Genomic DNA, 13,140 nt, shown 5'->3' on the forward strand with positions numbered 1-13,140 from the left:
GCACACACACACACACACACACAGAAACTGAACTTGAGGAGTGAATTTACCATCTCAACTCAATTCCAGATCATCTGTGATCAAAATCATCAAGACACCTCTCCTCTAACACACCTGGCCTCTGATACACCTGGTCTCTGACACACCTCTCCTCTGACACACCTGGTCTCTGACACACCTGGTCTCTAACACACCTGGTCTCTGACACACCTGGTCTCTGACACACCTGGTCTCTAACACACCTGGTCTCGAACACACCTGGTCTCTGACACACCTCTCCTCTGACACACCTGGTCTCTGACACACCTGGTCTCTAACACACCTGGTCTCTGACACACCTGGTCTCTGACACACCTGGTCTCTCACACAACTGGTCTCTGACACACCTGGTCTTTAACACACCTGGTCTCTGACACACCTCTCCTCTGACACACCTGGTCTCGGACACACCTGGTCTCTAACACACCTGGTCTCTCACACACCTGGTTTCTAACACACCTGGTCTCGAACACACCTGGTCTCTAACACACCTGGTCTCGAACACACCTGGTCTCTAACACACCTGGTCTCTGACACACCTGGTCTCGAACACACCTGGTCTCTAACACACCTGGTCTCGAACACACCTGGTCTCTAACACACCTGGTCTCTGACACACCTGGTCTCTAACACACCTGGTCTCTAACACACCTGGTCTCTAACACACCTGGTCTTTAACACACCTGGTCTTTAACACACCTGGTCTTTAACACACCTGGTCTCTCACACACCTGGTCTCTCACACACCTGATCCTCAGCACAGATCTCATCTCTAGTATCTCACTGAAGTTGCCATACCAGACAGAGACTGTCTGTCCCCATAGATAATGACTGTAGACTGTAGGTGTGTGTGTGTGTGTGTGTGTGTGTGTGTGTGTGTGTGTGTGTGTGTGTGTGTGTGTGTGTCCATCGATAAGACTTCAGAAAAAGACAAACAGTAAAACCTGGAAAAGCTCATTAGAAAGCGGTTGCCGTTAGTTACTTACGTGGAAGGGGTCAGGGTTCGCCTGCGCAGCATCTCCCTTATTACAGGACATCTGGCAAGGAGAGAGACGGAGACTAGCCATCAGAACTACTGGTAACACACACACACACACACACACACACACACACACACACACACACACACACACATTGGTAACACACCAAACTAACCATGAAAACCACTGTTAGCACACCATGCATCATGTTGTAGCATCAATTATAGTCCAGTCTAGTCCAGCCCAGCCCAGTCCAGTCTAGTCCAGTCCAGTCTAGTCCAGTCCAGTCCAGTCTAGTCCAGTCCAGTTCAGTCCAGTTCAGTCCAGTCTAGTCCAGTCCAGTTCAGTCCAGTCCAGCCCAGTCCAGTCCAGTCCAGCCCAGCCCAGCCCAGCCCAGTCCAGTCCAGTCCAGCCCAGCCTAGCCCAGCCCAGTCCAGCCCAGTCCAGTCAGGAGGTGGTTCATGTTAAATCAACCGGTCTGTTTGTCCTCTCCTGTGACAGCAGGAATGAGCATCCCAGACTGTCCAAGACCAGGACTGTTGACAATCTGTTTCTGACTTCTTATGACGGCCTAATTCTCAACCCTGGGTGTTCTGATTACAATTACAATTAATCTGGACATTAATCTGCATTTAAAACAGGAGTTTAATCTGGACAGAGCAAACAAGACAAATAATAGAGTGGGTTTAATCTGTATTTCTACGGCCAGGTCTAGTTCTAACCTTTATAACAGAGGGGGACAGACCAATCAGCAGCCAGGTCATCTGACCCAAGGGTCGGTTTAAGGTTGCTGTGACTACCAGCATGTGTGCGTTCTGTAATCTGAATGGACCTGGTGACACGTTGTCAAGAATGACATCATCAGCATGTGGTGTTGTCATGACATTGGCTGGAGACAGAGTCAAGCCATCACAGCCAGGGCTGCTCTGAGGGCTGCTCTGAGGGCTGCTCTGAGGGCTGCTCTGAGGGCTGCTCTGCTCTGAGGGCTGCTCTGAGGGCTGCTCTGAGGGGTGCTCTGAGGGCCGCTCTGAGGGCTGCTCTGCTCTGAGGGCTGCTCTGAGGGCTGCTCTGAGGGCTGCTCTGAGGGCCGCTCTGAGGGCCGCTCTGAGGGCTGCTCTGCTCTGAGGGCTGCTCTGAGGGCTGCTCTGAGGGCTGCTCTGCTCTGAGGGCTGCTCTGAGGGGTGCTCTGAGGGCCGCTCTGAGGGCTGCTCTGAGGGCTGCTCTGAGGGCTGCTCTGAGGATTCAGTCTGCTTTTAGTGTCATCATTTACATTTAATTTCAAAGTCATTCAAGTCATTTAAGTCATTGAGACGCTTTTGTCCAAAGCGACTTACAATCAGTACATTAGTCTCAGTAAGTGAATCAACTATACATCATCATCATCATCATCATCATCATCATCATCGACCCGTGTCTGTCCAAATAAGGAGAGAGAGGAAAGGAGGGTCTTCTGATGGCGTTCTGTACCTGATGACATCACCTGATGACATCACCTGGAGACTAGGCTCCTTTGGAAAGCCTACGGCACAGAACACACACATGTACAGCCAAGTAGTACATCTCCCAATACAACAACACACACCACACACACACACACACACACACACCACACACACACACACACACACACAAACACACACACACACACACACACACACACACACACACACACACACAGACAGACACACACACACACACACACACACACACACACACACACACACACACACACACACACACACACACCACACACAGGGCTGTGTCCAGGCCTCTCAGGGCAGAACTGTCACCTTCTGTCCCACCAGATAACTGATTATAGCTTATTAAGCTTATTATTATTATTACTATTAATGTTATTATAACTATTAAAATTATTATTATTATTATTATTGTTATTATTATTATTATTATTATTATTGTTGTTATTATTATTATACCTATTATATTATTGTAACTATTATAACTATAATAGTTATATTAGTTATAATAGTTATAACTAATATAACTATTATAACAGTATTTATTATATAATAATATTGTATAGAATGACTATTATAACTATTATATAACTATTATAACTACTATAACTACTATAACTATTATAACTATTATAACTATTATAACTTATAACTACTATAACTATTATGACTATTATAACTACATAAGATCACCAGCCTCTACATAAGATCACCAGCCCCTCACACTTTCTCCCACCGACGTGTGTGCGGCACTGAGCAGGACTAATGCACGTAAGGCTGCTGGTCCTGATGGGATCCCCAGACGCGTCCTCAGGGCCTGTGCTGTGCAGCTGACTGAGGTTTGACATATTCAACTTGTCCCTAGCCCAAGCAGATGTCCCCGCGTGCTTTAAAACCACCTCCATCGTGCCGGTGCCAAAACACTCCACTGCAACGAGCCTTAATGACTTCCGCCCAGTTGCACTCACGCCCATCATCATGAAGTGCTTCGAGAGGCTGGTCTTAGCTCAACTCAAGACCTGCTTACCACCCACACTGGACCCCTTCCAATTAGCCTACCGTCAGAACAGGAGTACAGAGGATGCCATCTCAACGGCACTTCACTCCGCCCTGTCCCACCTTGACAATAGCAACACCTATGTGAGAATGCTGTTCATTGACTTCAGTTCAGCAGTCAACATCATCATCCCCTCCAAACTGATCACCAAACTCAGTGAACTGGGCATCAATTCCTCCCTCTGCAACTGGATTCTGGACTTCCTAACCAACAGGCCGCAGTCTGTTAGGCTTCACAACCACACCTCCTCAACCCTCACCCTGAACACCGGCGTTCCACAAGGCTGTGTGCTGAGCCCCCTCCTTTACTCCCTCTTCACCTACGACTGCACACCTGTACATGGCTCAAACACCATTGTTAAGTTTGCAGACGACACAACGGTGATCGGTCTCATCAGCAACAACGATGAGTCGGCCTACAGGGAGGAGGTCCAGCACCTAACAGTGTGGTGCACCGACAACAACCTGGCTCTCAACACCAGGAAGACCAAAGAGCTCATTGTGGACTTCAGGAAGTCAAAAGCTGGCACACACACCCCCATCCTCATCAACGGGACTGAGGTGGAGCGAGTCACCAGCTTCAAGTTTCTGGGTGTCCACATCTCTGAGGATCTCTCCTGGACCCTCAACACCTCTACCCTGATCAAGAAGGCTCACCAGCGTCTCTTCTTCCTGAGGAGACTAAAGAAGGTCCATCTGTCTCCTCAGATCGTGGTGAACTTCTACCGCTGCACCATCGAGAGTATCCTCACCAACTGTGTCACAGTATGGTATGGCAACTGCTCTGCCTCTGACCGGAAAGCACTGCAGAGGGTGGTGAAAACTGCCCAACACATCACCGGTTCCTCACTCCCCTCCATTGAGGCTGTCCAGGGCAAGCGATGCTTGCGTAAGGCACGCAGCATCGTGAAGGACATTTCTCACCCCAACCACAGACTGTTCACCCCACTCCCCTCCGGGAGGCGCTACTGGTCTCTCCGTACCTGAACCAGCAGGTTCAGAGGAAGCTTCTTCCCTGCGGCTGTCACCCTACTGAACTCCAACTCTGCACCTAGGTGACAACCTACCAACCCCTACACCCCCCCCCCCCCGGACAATTGTACTACTCTTACCCTATAGCATTCCTATAAACTGTACATCCTGTATCTTCACTTATACACACTGCTCTTATACTACATACTACTGCTCTTCTGTACATATCTGTCTGTACTGTTCATAATGCACATATCCTTATTTTTTTTACTAATCTTATAATGCTACTGTTAATACACTGCACATATCTGTACATACTGTACATATCTGTTTATACTGTTCATACCGCATTCCATATTTATTCTGCTTATTTACTCTGCTTTAATGTTACTGTTAATACATATATACTGCTTATACTGCACTACTTATACAGCTCATATGCTGCTTATACTGTTCATACTGCATTCTATATTTATTCTGCTTATAATGTTACTGTTAATACATATACTGCTTATACTACACTACTCATACTTATACCTATACTGCACTACTATACTGCTCATATACTGCTTATACTGCACTACCTGTATATATTGTTCACACTGCTTTTTTGCACTTCTGGTTAGACGCTAACTGCATTTCGTGGTCTCTGTACTTGTACTCTGCACAATGACAATAAAGTTGAATCTAATCTAATCTAATCTAATCTAATCTAATCTAATCTAATCTAATTTTCTTTTACCTCTACACTCCAAAAGTTTGGATTTTAAACCAAACAATTAGTATGGTGTCAAAGTAGAGATTCTCAGCTTTAATTCAGTGGGGGTTTTTTCAGATTGGGTTCACCATTTAGAAAGTACATTTTTTATACAAACTCCCCCTATTTCTGGGTTCCAAAAGTATTGGGAAAAATCATGTCATGTCCAAATAAAGTACTCATGTTTAGTATTTGGTTGACAATCCTTTGCATGAAATAACTGCCTGAATTTTTCTAATACTTGTGGAGACCTGAAATACGGGGTCTTTGTATAAAAAGGTCTGTCATTTCTAAATGGTGAAATCAATCAGAAAAAAAAAACATTGAATTAAAGCTGAGAATCTCCACTTTAACCTCATAGTCATTTCAAATCCAGACTGTTGGAGTATCCAGCTAAAAGAAGACAATGCAGCCTCTTTCCAATACTTCTGGAGGCTGCAGTACTGACACTGAATACAACAGCCCTCAGAGCAGTACTGACACTGAATACAACATTTCCATGTTGACCAGAACGTCATCACGTGTTTGTTGGAACTCATGGCACAAAACAGCGTTGGAACTCCAATGACTGTAGTTTCAATGACATTAAAACAAGGATGAACTTATGCCACATTATAGGAACAGTGTTCTTGTTGTTTATCACACGCACATACACGCACACGCGTACACACACGCACACAGGACAGATGTAGGTACACACACACACACACACACACACACACACACACACCTGTAGAATAGCTCCGTAGAGGCGCAGCAGGACGTTCCGTGGTTCCTCAGCCACGCAGCTCTGGGTGTCGGGCAGGGCGCAGAGGAACAGGTTGTTGCTCAGACCCCCCCTGTAAACAGCATCAATAACGTTCACACAACGCTGTACCAACTGACCCATTCAATAAGGGGTGTGGCGACAAATAACGGTTTATCCAACACACGCTACTGTAGGTCATTCCATATCACATTTGTGCGCACAAGGCCCAGATTGGACCTAAATGTATTAGAGTGCCTTTCTGCAGATGCGGAATTGCTGCTACGCGACACCAGGGATTCTACCTTATGATGCTGATCTGAAAATCCTCTTCCGTCACTGTCTTCCACGCTCCGTGGAGGAACTCTCTGCACCATGAATAAGCCTTGTGTTTGGTTTCCTGGTCTGGCTCGTTGGGCCGGAGGACATCCTTGGTCTCGTCCTCCGTGTCGGGCTGGACCTGGAGGGCGTTCTCTGTCACCAGGAGCCCCAGGGACAGGGACGGCGACGACGACACCCCGTTGATGAATTTAGTCTTCATGTCGGTCTGATATGAACCGTTAAACCGTTAAATCAGCGAGACTGAATGAGACGGTAATGGATCACGTACTCAATGCCTGAGGGAACACAATACCAGGTTTGATTTCAGTGTCTTTAATCCCTAAAAGCAAAGCAGTGCGCCGTGTTATAATGTGTTGTATAGACTACACGCTACAAAATAGGACCTTTTCTATGGACTTTAGGCAGCAGCGATAGTCTAGACAGGACCGATCGGTAGCATCGGGATGGATCGACTGAAGACCAGTTTGGAGAGCCAAGCTATTCGTCGACGTCGGGGGGGTTCGCACCAACACGTCACTCTAGCCCACCATGCCTGCTCGCTCATTGGCTGGCGACGACACATCCCTCTCCGAGGCAAAACAAAGCGCAGCGATGCGGCTCTCAGCCGGCAGACCCTCCCCTCCGCTGTCTGTCTGTGTCTGTGTGTGTGTGTGTGTGTGTGTGTGTGTGTGTGTGTGTGTGTGTGTGTGTGTGTGTGTGTGTGTGTGTGTGTGTGTGTGTGTGTGTGTGACTCGCTATCAGACCCTCCCCTCCAAGTTTCAAGTTTCAAGTTTCAAACACGAGTGCAGGGAGTAACATTCTTGGGCTCGGTTCCCTGACAATGCAGCATCCAATACAAATATACAAATAATACAAATACGCAGTAGTGCAATGAGGTAAGGACAAGACAATAAGTGACATAAGTGCAAGATAAGTGAGACAGTTGGACATTGACGGTTGTTGGGGACAAAAGACAATAGGTTCTAAGAACAGCCTACAGTCAGCCAGTGAACAGCCTGACTTCTGGGTCTTTCAGACAGAGGTGTGGGGGTAGTTTTGCAGACGGACAGAGGTGTGGGGGTAGTTTTGCAGAGACCGACAGAGGTGTGGGGGTAGTTTTGCAGACGGACAGAGGTGTGGGGGTAGTTTTGCAGACGGACAGAGGTGTGGGGGTAGTTTTGCAGAGACCGACAGAGGTGTGGGGGTAGTTTTGCAGACGGACAGAGGTGTGGGGGTAGTTTTGCAGACGGACAGAGGTGTGGGGGTAGTTTTGCAGAGACCGACAGAGGTGTGGGGGTAGTTTTGCAGACAGACAGAGGTGTGGGGGTAGTTTTGCAGAGACCGACAGAGGTGTGGGGGCTAGTTTTGCAGACAGACAGAGGTGTGGGGGTAGTTTTGCAGACAGACAGGTGTGGGGGTAGTTTTGCAGAGACCGACAGACACTGCCCCCTCCTGGCAGCTTCCACAACTTCCTCCAGTCGTCTGGAGCTGGTAGCGCACGTTGATGACATCATCAACCCTCGCCAAGATCAGTCCGTCCTGTCGAGCTGTCGCTGTTTTCTTCAGTCCCATCCGTCGATCTTCACCATCTCCAGGTTCTCAGTCACCAACTGCACGGTGCACAGGGAAAAGAGAAACAACCTTGATCGATTTGGAGCCGTGACGTCAGTATTCTGATCTGGTACCATCCTGAGGAGGCGGCAGGACGAAGCAGAGCATCACAACCACCAGGTCCCTTCAGCTCCTCCGACGTGTGTTTACATGTGTGTTTACATGTGTGTTTACATCATATCATCCTAGAGGATTCAGGGGATTTAATGCAACGCAATGCTTAGGGCAAGCAAGCTCTTCAACAATGAGACAATAATGATACATACTACTAATAAAAACGAGAACATAAGCAGCAGAACAACAGCAGGAGTAGTGTGTGTGTGTGTGTGTGTGTGTGTGTGTGTGTGTGTGTGTGTGTGTGTGTGTGTGTGTGTGTGTGTGTGTGTGTGTGTGTGTGTGTGTGTGTGTGTGTGTGTGTGTGTGTGTATATGTATGTATGTAGGAGTGTTGATGGTAAACAGCGGTTAGGGTAGGGTTCGGGTAGGGTTCGGGTTAGTGTGTGTGAGAGTGTATTAAAAACTATTCTGGGTCACTGTGGCTACAGCTCGTCTTGTGTTTGACTGTTGAACTGATGGAAGCAGTGACAGTGACAGTGTTCAAACAAATACAACTAACCTACTAACCAGCGGCAAGCATCTGGTCACTTTTCATCAGCGCTTTTTGAGCAGATTTAAAATCAGTAAAGCGTGCGTTTCATTCATTCAGTGATAGCTGAGCTGGCTTAACTAATGACAAGCGTTTTGTTAGCATAGCATGGCGAGCTAGCTGCAGGACATGAAGATTCCACTTGTGTATCTAACCCTAACCCAGGTGAGGGTGGCTCTACGAGCTGGTTGGAGAATAACACTACAATGTGGTTGATGAGATTCTCTCTCTTTTTCCCTCTGTGTCTGTCTGTATGTCTTCCCCTCATCTCTCTTTCTCCCCCCTCTCTTTTTCTTTCCCCCCCCCCTCTTTCTCTGTCTCTCTCTCCCCCCCTCTCTTTTTCTCCCCCCCCTCTCTCTTTTTCTCTCCCCCCCCCCCCCCTCTCTCAGTGCTGGGAGCAACCAGACCAACATCTCAATGGCAACCAGGTTGTGACCCCGCCCCCCCCCCCCCACCACATCCTCCAGTGAGCACCATGTCTCCCAGAAAGAGAGTCCTGGTGCCAGTGGGCAGGAGAGGAGGCAGGACCAAAGCCGAGGAGGAGTTCTTTCCCTTCAACCTGCTTCCGGTGGAGTGCCAGCTGCACATCCTGTCCTTCCTCTGCGAGGTTGACAAATGCCAGTGTGCCCTGGTCTGCTGCGCGTGGAGCTGCCTGCTCCGCTCCGGGAAGCTGTGGAGGGTTGCAGACTTCTCCCGCCGCGGGGTCTTCCACCTCCGCCTGGAGGGGCTGCTGGTGTCCAACCGGGAGTTTGAGCGCTGGAAGGCCTGGGTCCACCACTACACCCACCACCTCATCTCCCGCCGGGCCAGCCTGCTCACCCTGAAGGCCAGCTTCGACCTGGGGGACCAAGTCAACAAGTGGGGCGATCTGCTGAGTCACCTCCTGGACAACGTCCACTGTCGGGACCTGAGTCAACTGGACCTGAACTGGACCTTTACCCTGCTGGAGCCTCTGGATCTACGGGTCACCTCCTCTACCTCCTCCACCTCCTCCTCCTCCTCCCATCAGGACAGCACCACCAAGATGGAGCAGGTCTCCAACTTCCAGGTCCTGCTGGCCAAGCTGTCCCAGAGCTGCCCCCGCATCTCAAAGATGAGGCTCCACTTCGACTGGTCCGAGACGTCCGTGTCTCTGCTCAGCCGCTTCCACCACCTCCGTGTCCTGGAGCTCAAGTACTTCTGGGTGTTTAAGGGCGTGAGCCCGGCCACCCTGCAGGCTCTGACTGAGGCCCTGCCCAGCCTCAAGTCCCTGACGCTGCACATCCTGGTCCCCCTGCGGACGCTGGGGATCTCCTACACGCTGGAGTCCCGCTCCCTGGAGTACCTGGACGTGTCTCCCAGCCGGGGCCTGGTCTTCTCCCGCCTGCGGCTGCCGGCGCTCAGGGAGCTGCGGGCCAGGAAGGCGGTGCGGGGCATCACTCTGGACCGGCGGACGCGGCTGAGGATCCAGGGCCGCTGGCCGTGTCTGTACCAGGTTCTGCGGGACGGCACGCCAAGGCTGGCGGCGCTGAACAACGAAAGGCTGCTTCCCTCCTGGAGGGAGGAGAGCTACAGGGAGCTGGCCGTGATCCTGACCCAGTCCTGCTACTGCCTACAGCACCTGGACAGCTGGCTGTGGTGACCTGACCCCTGACCCCTAACCCTAACCCTAACCCAGTCCTGCTACTGCCTACAGCACCTGGACAGCTGGCTGTGGTGACCTGACCCCTGACCCCTAACCCTAACCCTAACCCAGTCCTGCTACTGCCTACAGCACCTGGACAGCTGGCTGTGGTGACCTGACCCCTGACCCCTAACCCTAACCCTAACCCTAACCCAGTCCTGCTACTGTCTACAGCACCTGGACAGCTGGCTGTGGTGACCTGACCCCTGACCCCTAACCCTAACCCTAACCCAGTCCTGCTACTGCCTACAGCACCTGGACAGCTGGCTGTGGTGACCTGACCCCTGACCCTAAACTCCACCCTAACCCTGATCCTAACCTGTCCCTAACCTCCACCTTAACACTGACCCTAACCTCCACCTTAACCCTGACCTCCACCCTAACCCTCACCTGACCCTAACCTCCACCCTGAACCTAACCCTAACCTGGCCCTAACCCGACCTTAACCTGACCCTCACCCTAGTTACCGTATTACACTATAAGTTGCAGGCCCAATCACAGCTGAGGAACTACTGCTGACAGCCAATCACAGCTGAGGAACTACTGCTGACAGCCAATCACAGCTGAGGAACTACTGCTGACAGCCAATCACAGCTGAGGAATACTGCTGACAGCCAATCAGAAAAGCTGCTGAGTTCATCATTGGGGTTCATTCCAATATTCCATCATCATTCCATTACAGATGTTGTGTTTTTCTATTGTTTTGTATATATTTCAGAAGTTTTAGAAACAGTTTTGCATACTTTATGTCTCAGTTTACTGAGAGAACTTAATCTTAATCTTAATTGATTATTGATTATTGATTATTGATTGGTCCTGATGTCTTCCACAGCCAGAAGTGAAGATGGAGATTTGTTGATGTCACGCTGTCTTTGAATGAAGGAACTTTATTTATACATCTGCCTCAATCACAATGACATGACAGTTCACTGCTTCAATGATTAAAAGCTGTTTTCACAGTTAAACATGTGTAGTTAGGGTAGGGTTAGGGTTAGGTTTAGGGTTAAGATTAGGGTTTGTTTTTAGGTCATTAGTAGGTTAGGGTTTGTTTTTAGGTCATTAGTTATCTTCACTCTTCAAGGTATAAAGCAGTGATGTTGCAGTACCATTGTTAACCAGAGGGGGCGACCATCCATTTGTTCTAACAGGAATAGCTGAGTGTTCCTGGTTTGATGCCATCTCCTGTTGACAATGTTGATATGACTCTGATCCGTCTCACAGTAAAGAACCACGTCAATCCATACTGCACTGTCATTGGTCGTTCTGTTTGTTTTTTTTGGGGGGGGGGGGTGGTGGGGTGGGTTGGCTTGAAGTTCTATTGCTGAAACATAAAACACCTCATGGACACAGTTCTGTCTGTGAAACACAGGAAAACAGCAATCGTGTGTGTCCAATCGTAAGCAGTAACAGAAGACAGGGAGCCAGGTGTGACCAATTAGGCGTTGGTTTGTTAAACACAGACACACACATCAGGTACATCACTAAAGCCTCGTCTCTCACATCCTCTCCTCCTCTCCTCTCTTCGTCCTCAAAAACCATTGTAGGAGAATATGAGTCCTAACGATTGAGAAAAGTCTTCTGGCTCTCCAACCATGAAGTACATAACCAGAGCTGTCCAATCCGGAAGCAGGCCTCATCTGTGTTTGGATTGGACAGGAAATGCAACCTTTTCCCATTCCTGATAACTTTTTTCCTTGACCTCCCTCATAGACCTTTGCTAGCAGGGTGTCAAGAAATAGTGGCAAGGAAAGGTTACAAGGAAAGGAAGGATTCTAGCCAGGGCAGTCCAGGGCCCTTGTTATAGAAAATACATTCATAGAACTATTTTCAGGTTATACACTTTCATATGACTGATACAACTTGTGTAACTACTGTGATGACATTTTCTCTTGCCACTCCTCTAAAGTTCTATAGCCATTGTTCTGAGAAGCACTGTATGATTTACCATATGAACAGCGGTGATCTCTGAGGGAGTGGTAGGAGAGAGCAATAGTGGGGGGACAGGCGCATCCTGTCGATAGGTGTGAAATGTTGAACGGCGATTAATCAATAAGAAAGTCTCCCCATTGTTCATTCTCTCCCGCCCTTTCTCACGTAAGCACAGGCCCATCAGCCGATAGCCTTGGCGGTGCCTGTATTATGTTTAAACTGTATAAAAGACGAACCTGATCATTGTCTCTTTAGACTTGTGCTGAACGAACCCCGGTTCTACGCTGGGCTGCTGTTACGCTCTTGTCTCTTGTTTGCAAGCAATAAATACCGGACTCAGATATTGTGGCGACTCAGGACTTGTTTCTTGATTCTTACCTCCGAAGAGCTAAAGTACAGAGTGGTAAATCCTAGACTTCCACCACACCCTCCAACCAGGAAGTAGTTGACTAAGGCCCTCCACCAATCAGGAAGTAGTGAATATGATGAGTGTTCTATGACTAACCTTTATCAGAGAGTAAACAACAAGAAGATATGACTGTTTATGTTTTTATTGTCATTGAAGGAAACACACACACACACACACACACACACAGCACACAGCACACATTCCTCACACCAACACACACACACACACACACACAGTAAAGTTGGAGCTTCACACACACAATCAGGAGCGTGTGTGTGTGTGTGTGTGTGAAGCTCCAACTTTACTGTATCCAGTAAACAGTTGATTACGTCTGGGTGAACCTCGCCCTTTTTCCTGCTCCTCTGTGTAACCAAAGCTAGTTAATGATTAATCTGGGAGCCAGAACTGTTAAAACGGCCCTGAGGAGTGTCTGGGTTTATGGTTATGGTCACAGAGAGATCCAGCCGCACGCAAACTCAACCTCAGTCTGAAGTTCAGTACAGAGATTGAGCTGTCAGAAGAGGACAGGAGACCA

General features: G+C 48.7%; 2 protein-coding genes across 2 annotated transcripts in view; one reads left to right on the top strand and one right to left on the bottom strand.

Annotated features, from left to right (window-relative positions):
* Positions 1 to 6,678, bottom strand: part of chka (choline kinase alpha) — a 16,831-nt gene extending 10,153 nt beyond the window's left edge. The window contains exons 1-3 of the mRNA XM_083666703.1: positions 6,333 to 6,678; positions 6,013 to 6,121; positions 1,026 to 1,076 (exon numbers count right to left, since the gene is read on the bottom strand). Of these exons, the coding sequence (XP_083522829.1) occupies positions 1,026 to 1,076; positions 6,013 to 6,121; positions 6,333 to 6,568 (396 nt within the window). The 5' untranslated portion in view covers positions 6,569 to 6,678. The remainder of the gene's footprint in view (positions 1 to 1,025; positions 1,077 to 6,012; positions 6,122 to 6,332) is intronic.
* Positions 6,679 to 7,973: 1,295 nt separating this feature from the next.
* Positions 7,974 to 11,515, top strand: LOC310802387 (uncharacterized protein). Its single transcript, XM_083666704.1, has 2 exons — positions 7,974 to 8,099; positions 8,994 to 11,515. The coding sequence occupies exon 2, from the start codon at positions 9,080 to 9,082 to the stop codon at positions 10,223 to 10,225; it is 1,146 nt and encodes a 381-aa protein (XP_083522830.1). The 5' UTR covers positions 7,974 to 8,099; positions 8,994 to 9,079; the 3' UTR covers positions 10,226 to 11,515.
* Positions 11,516 to 13,140: the final 1,625 nt, after the last annotated feature.

The sequence above is a fragment of the Argentina silus genome (genome assembly GCF_951799395.1).
Source record: "Argentina silus genome assembly, chromosome: 3".
In the NCBI taxonomy this organism is placed as follows: domain Eukaryota; kingdom Metazoa; phylum Chordata; class Actinopteri; order Argentiniformes; family Argentinidae; genus Argentina; species Argentina silus.

Excerpts from the sequence above, each read along its gene's own strand:
- LOC310802387 (XM_083666704.1), top strand. The coding sequence starts at position 9,080 with ATGTCTCCCAGAAAGAGAGTCCTGGTGCCAGTGGGCAGGAGAGGAGGC.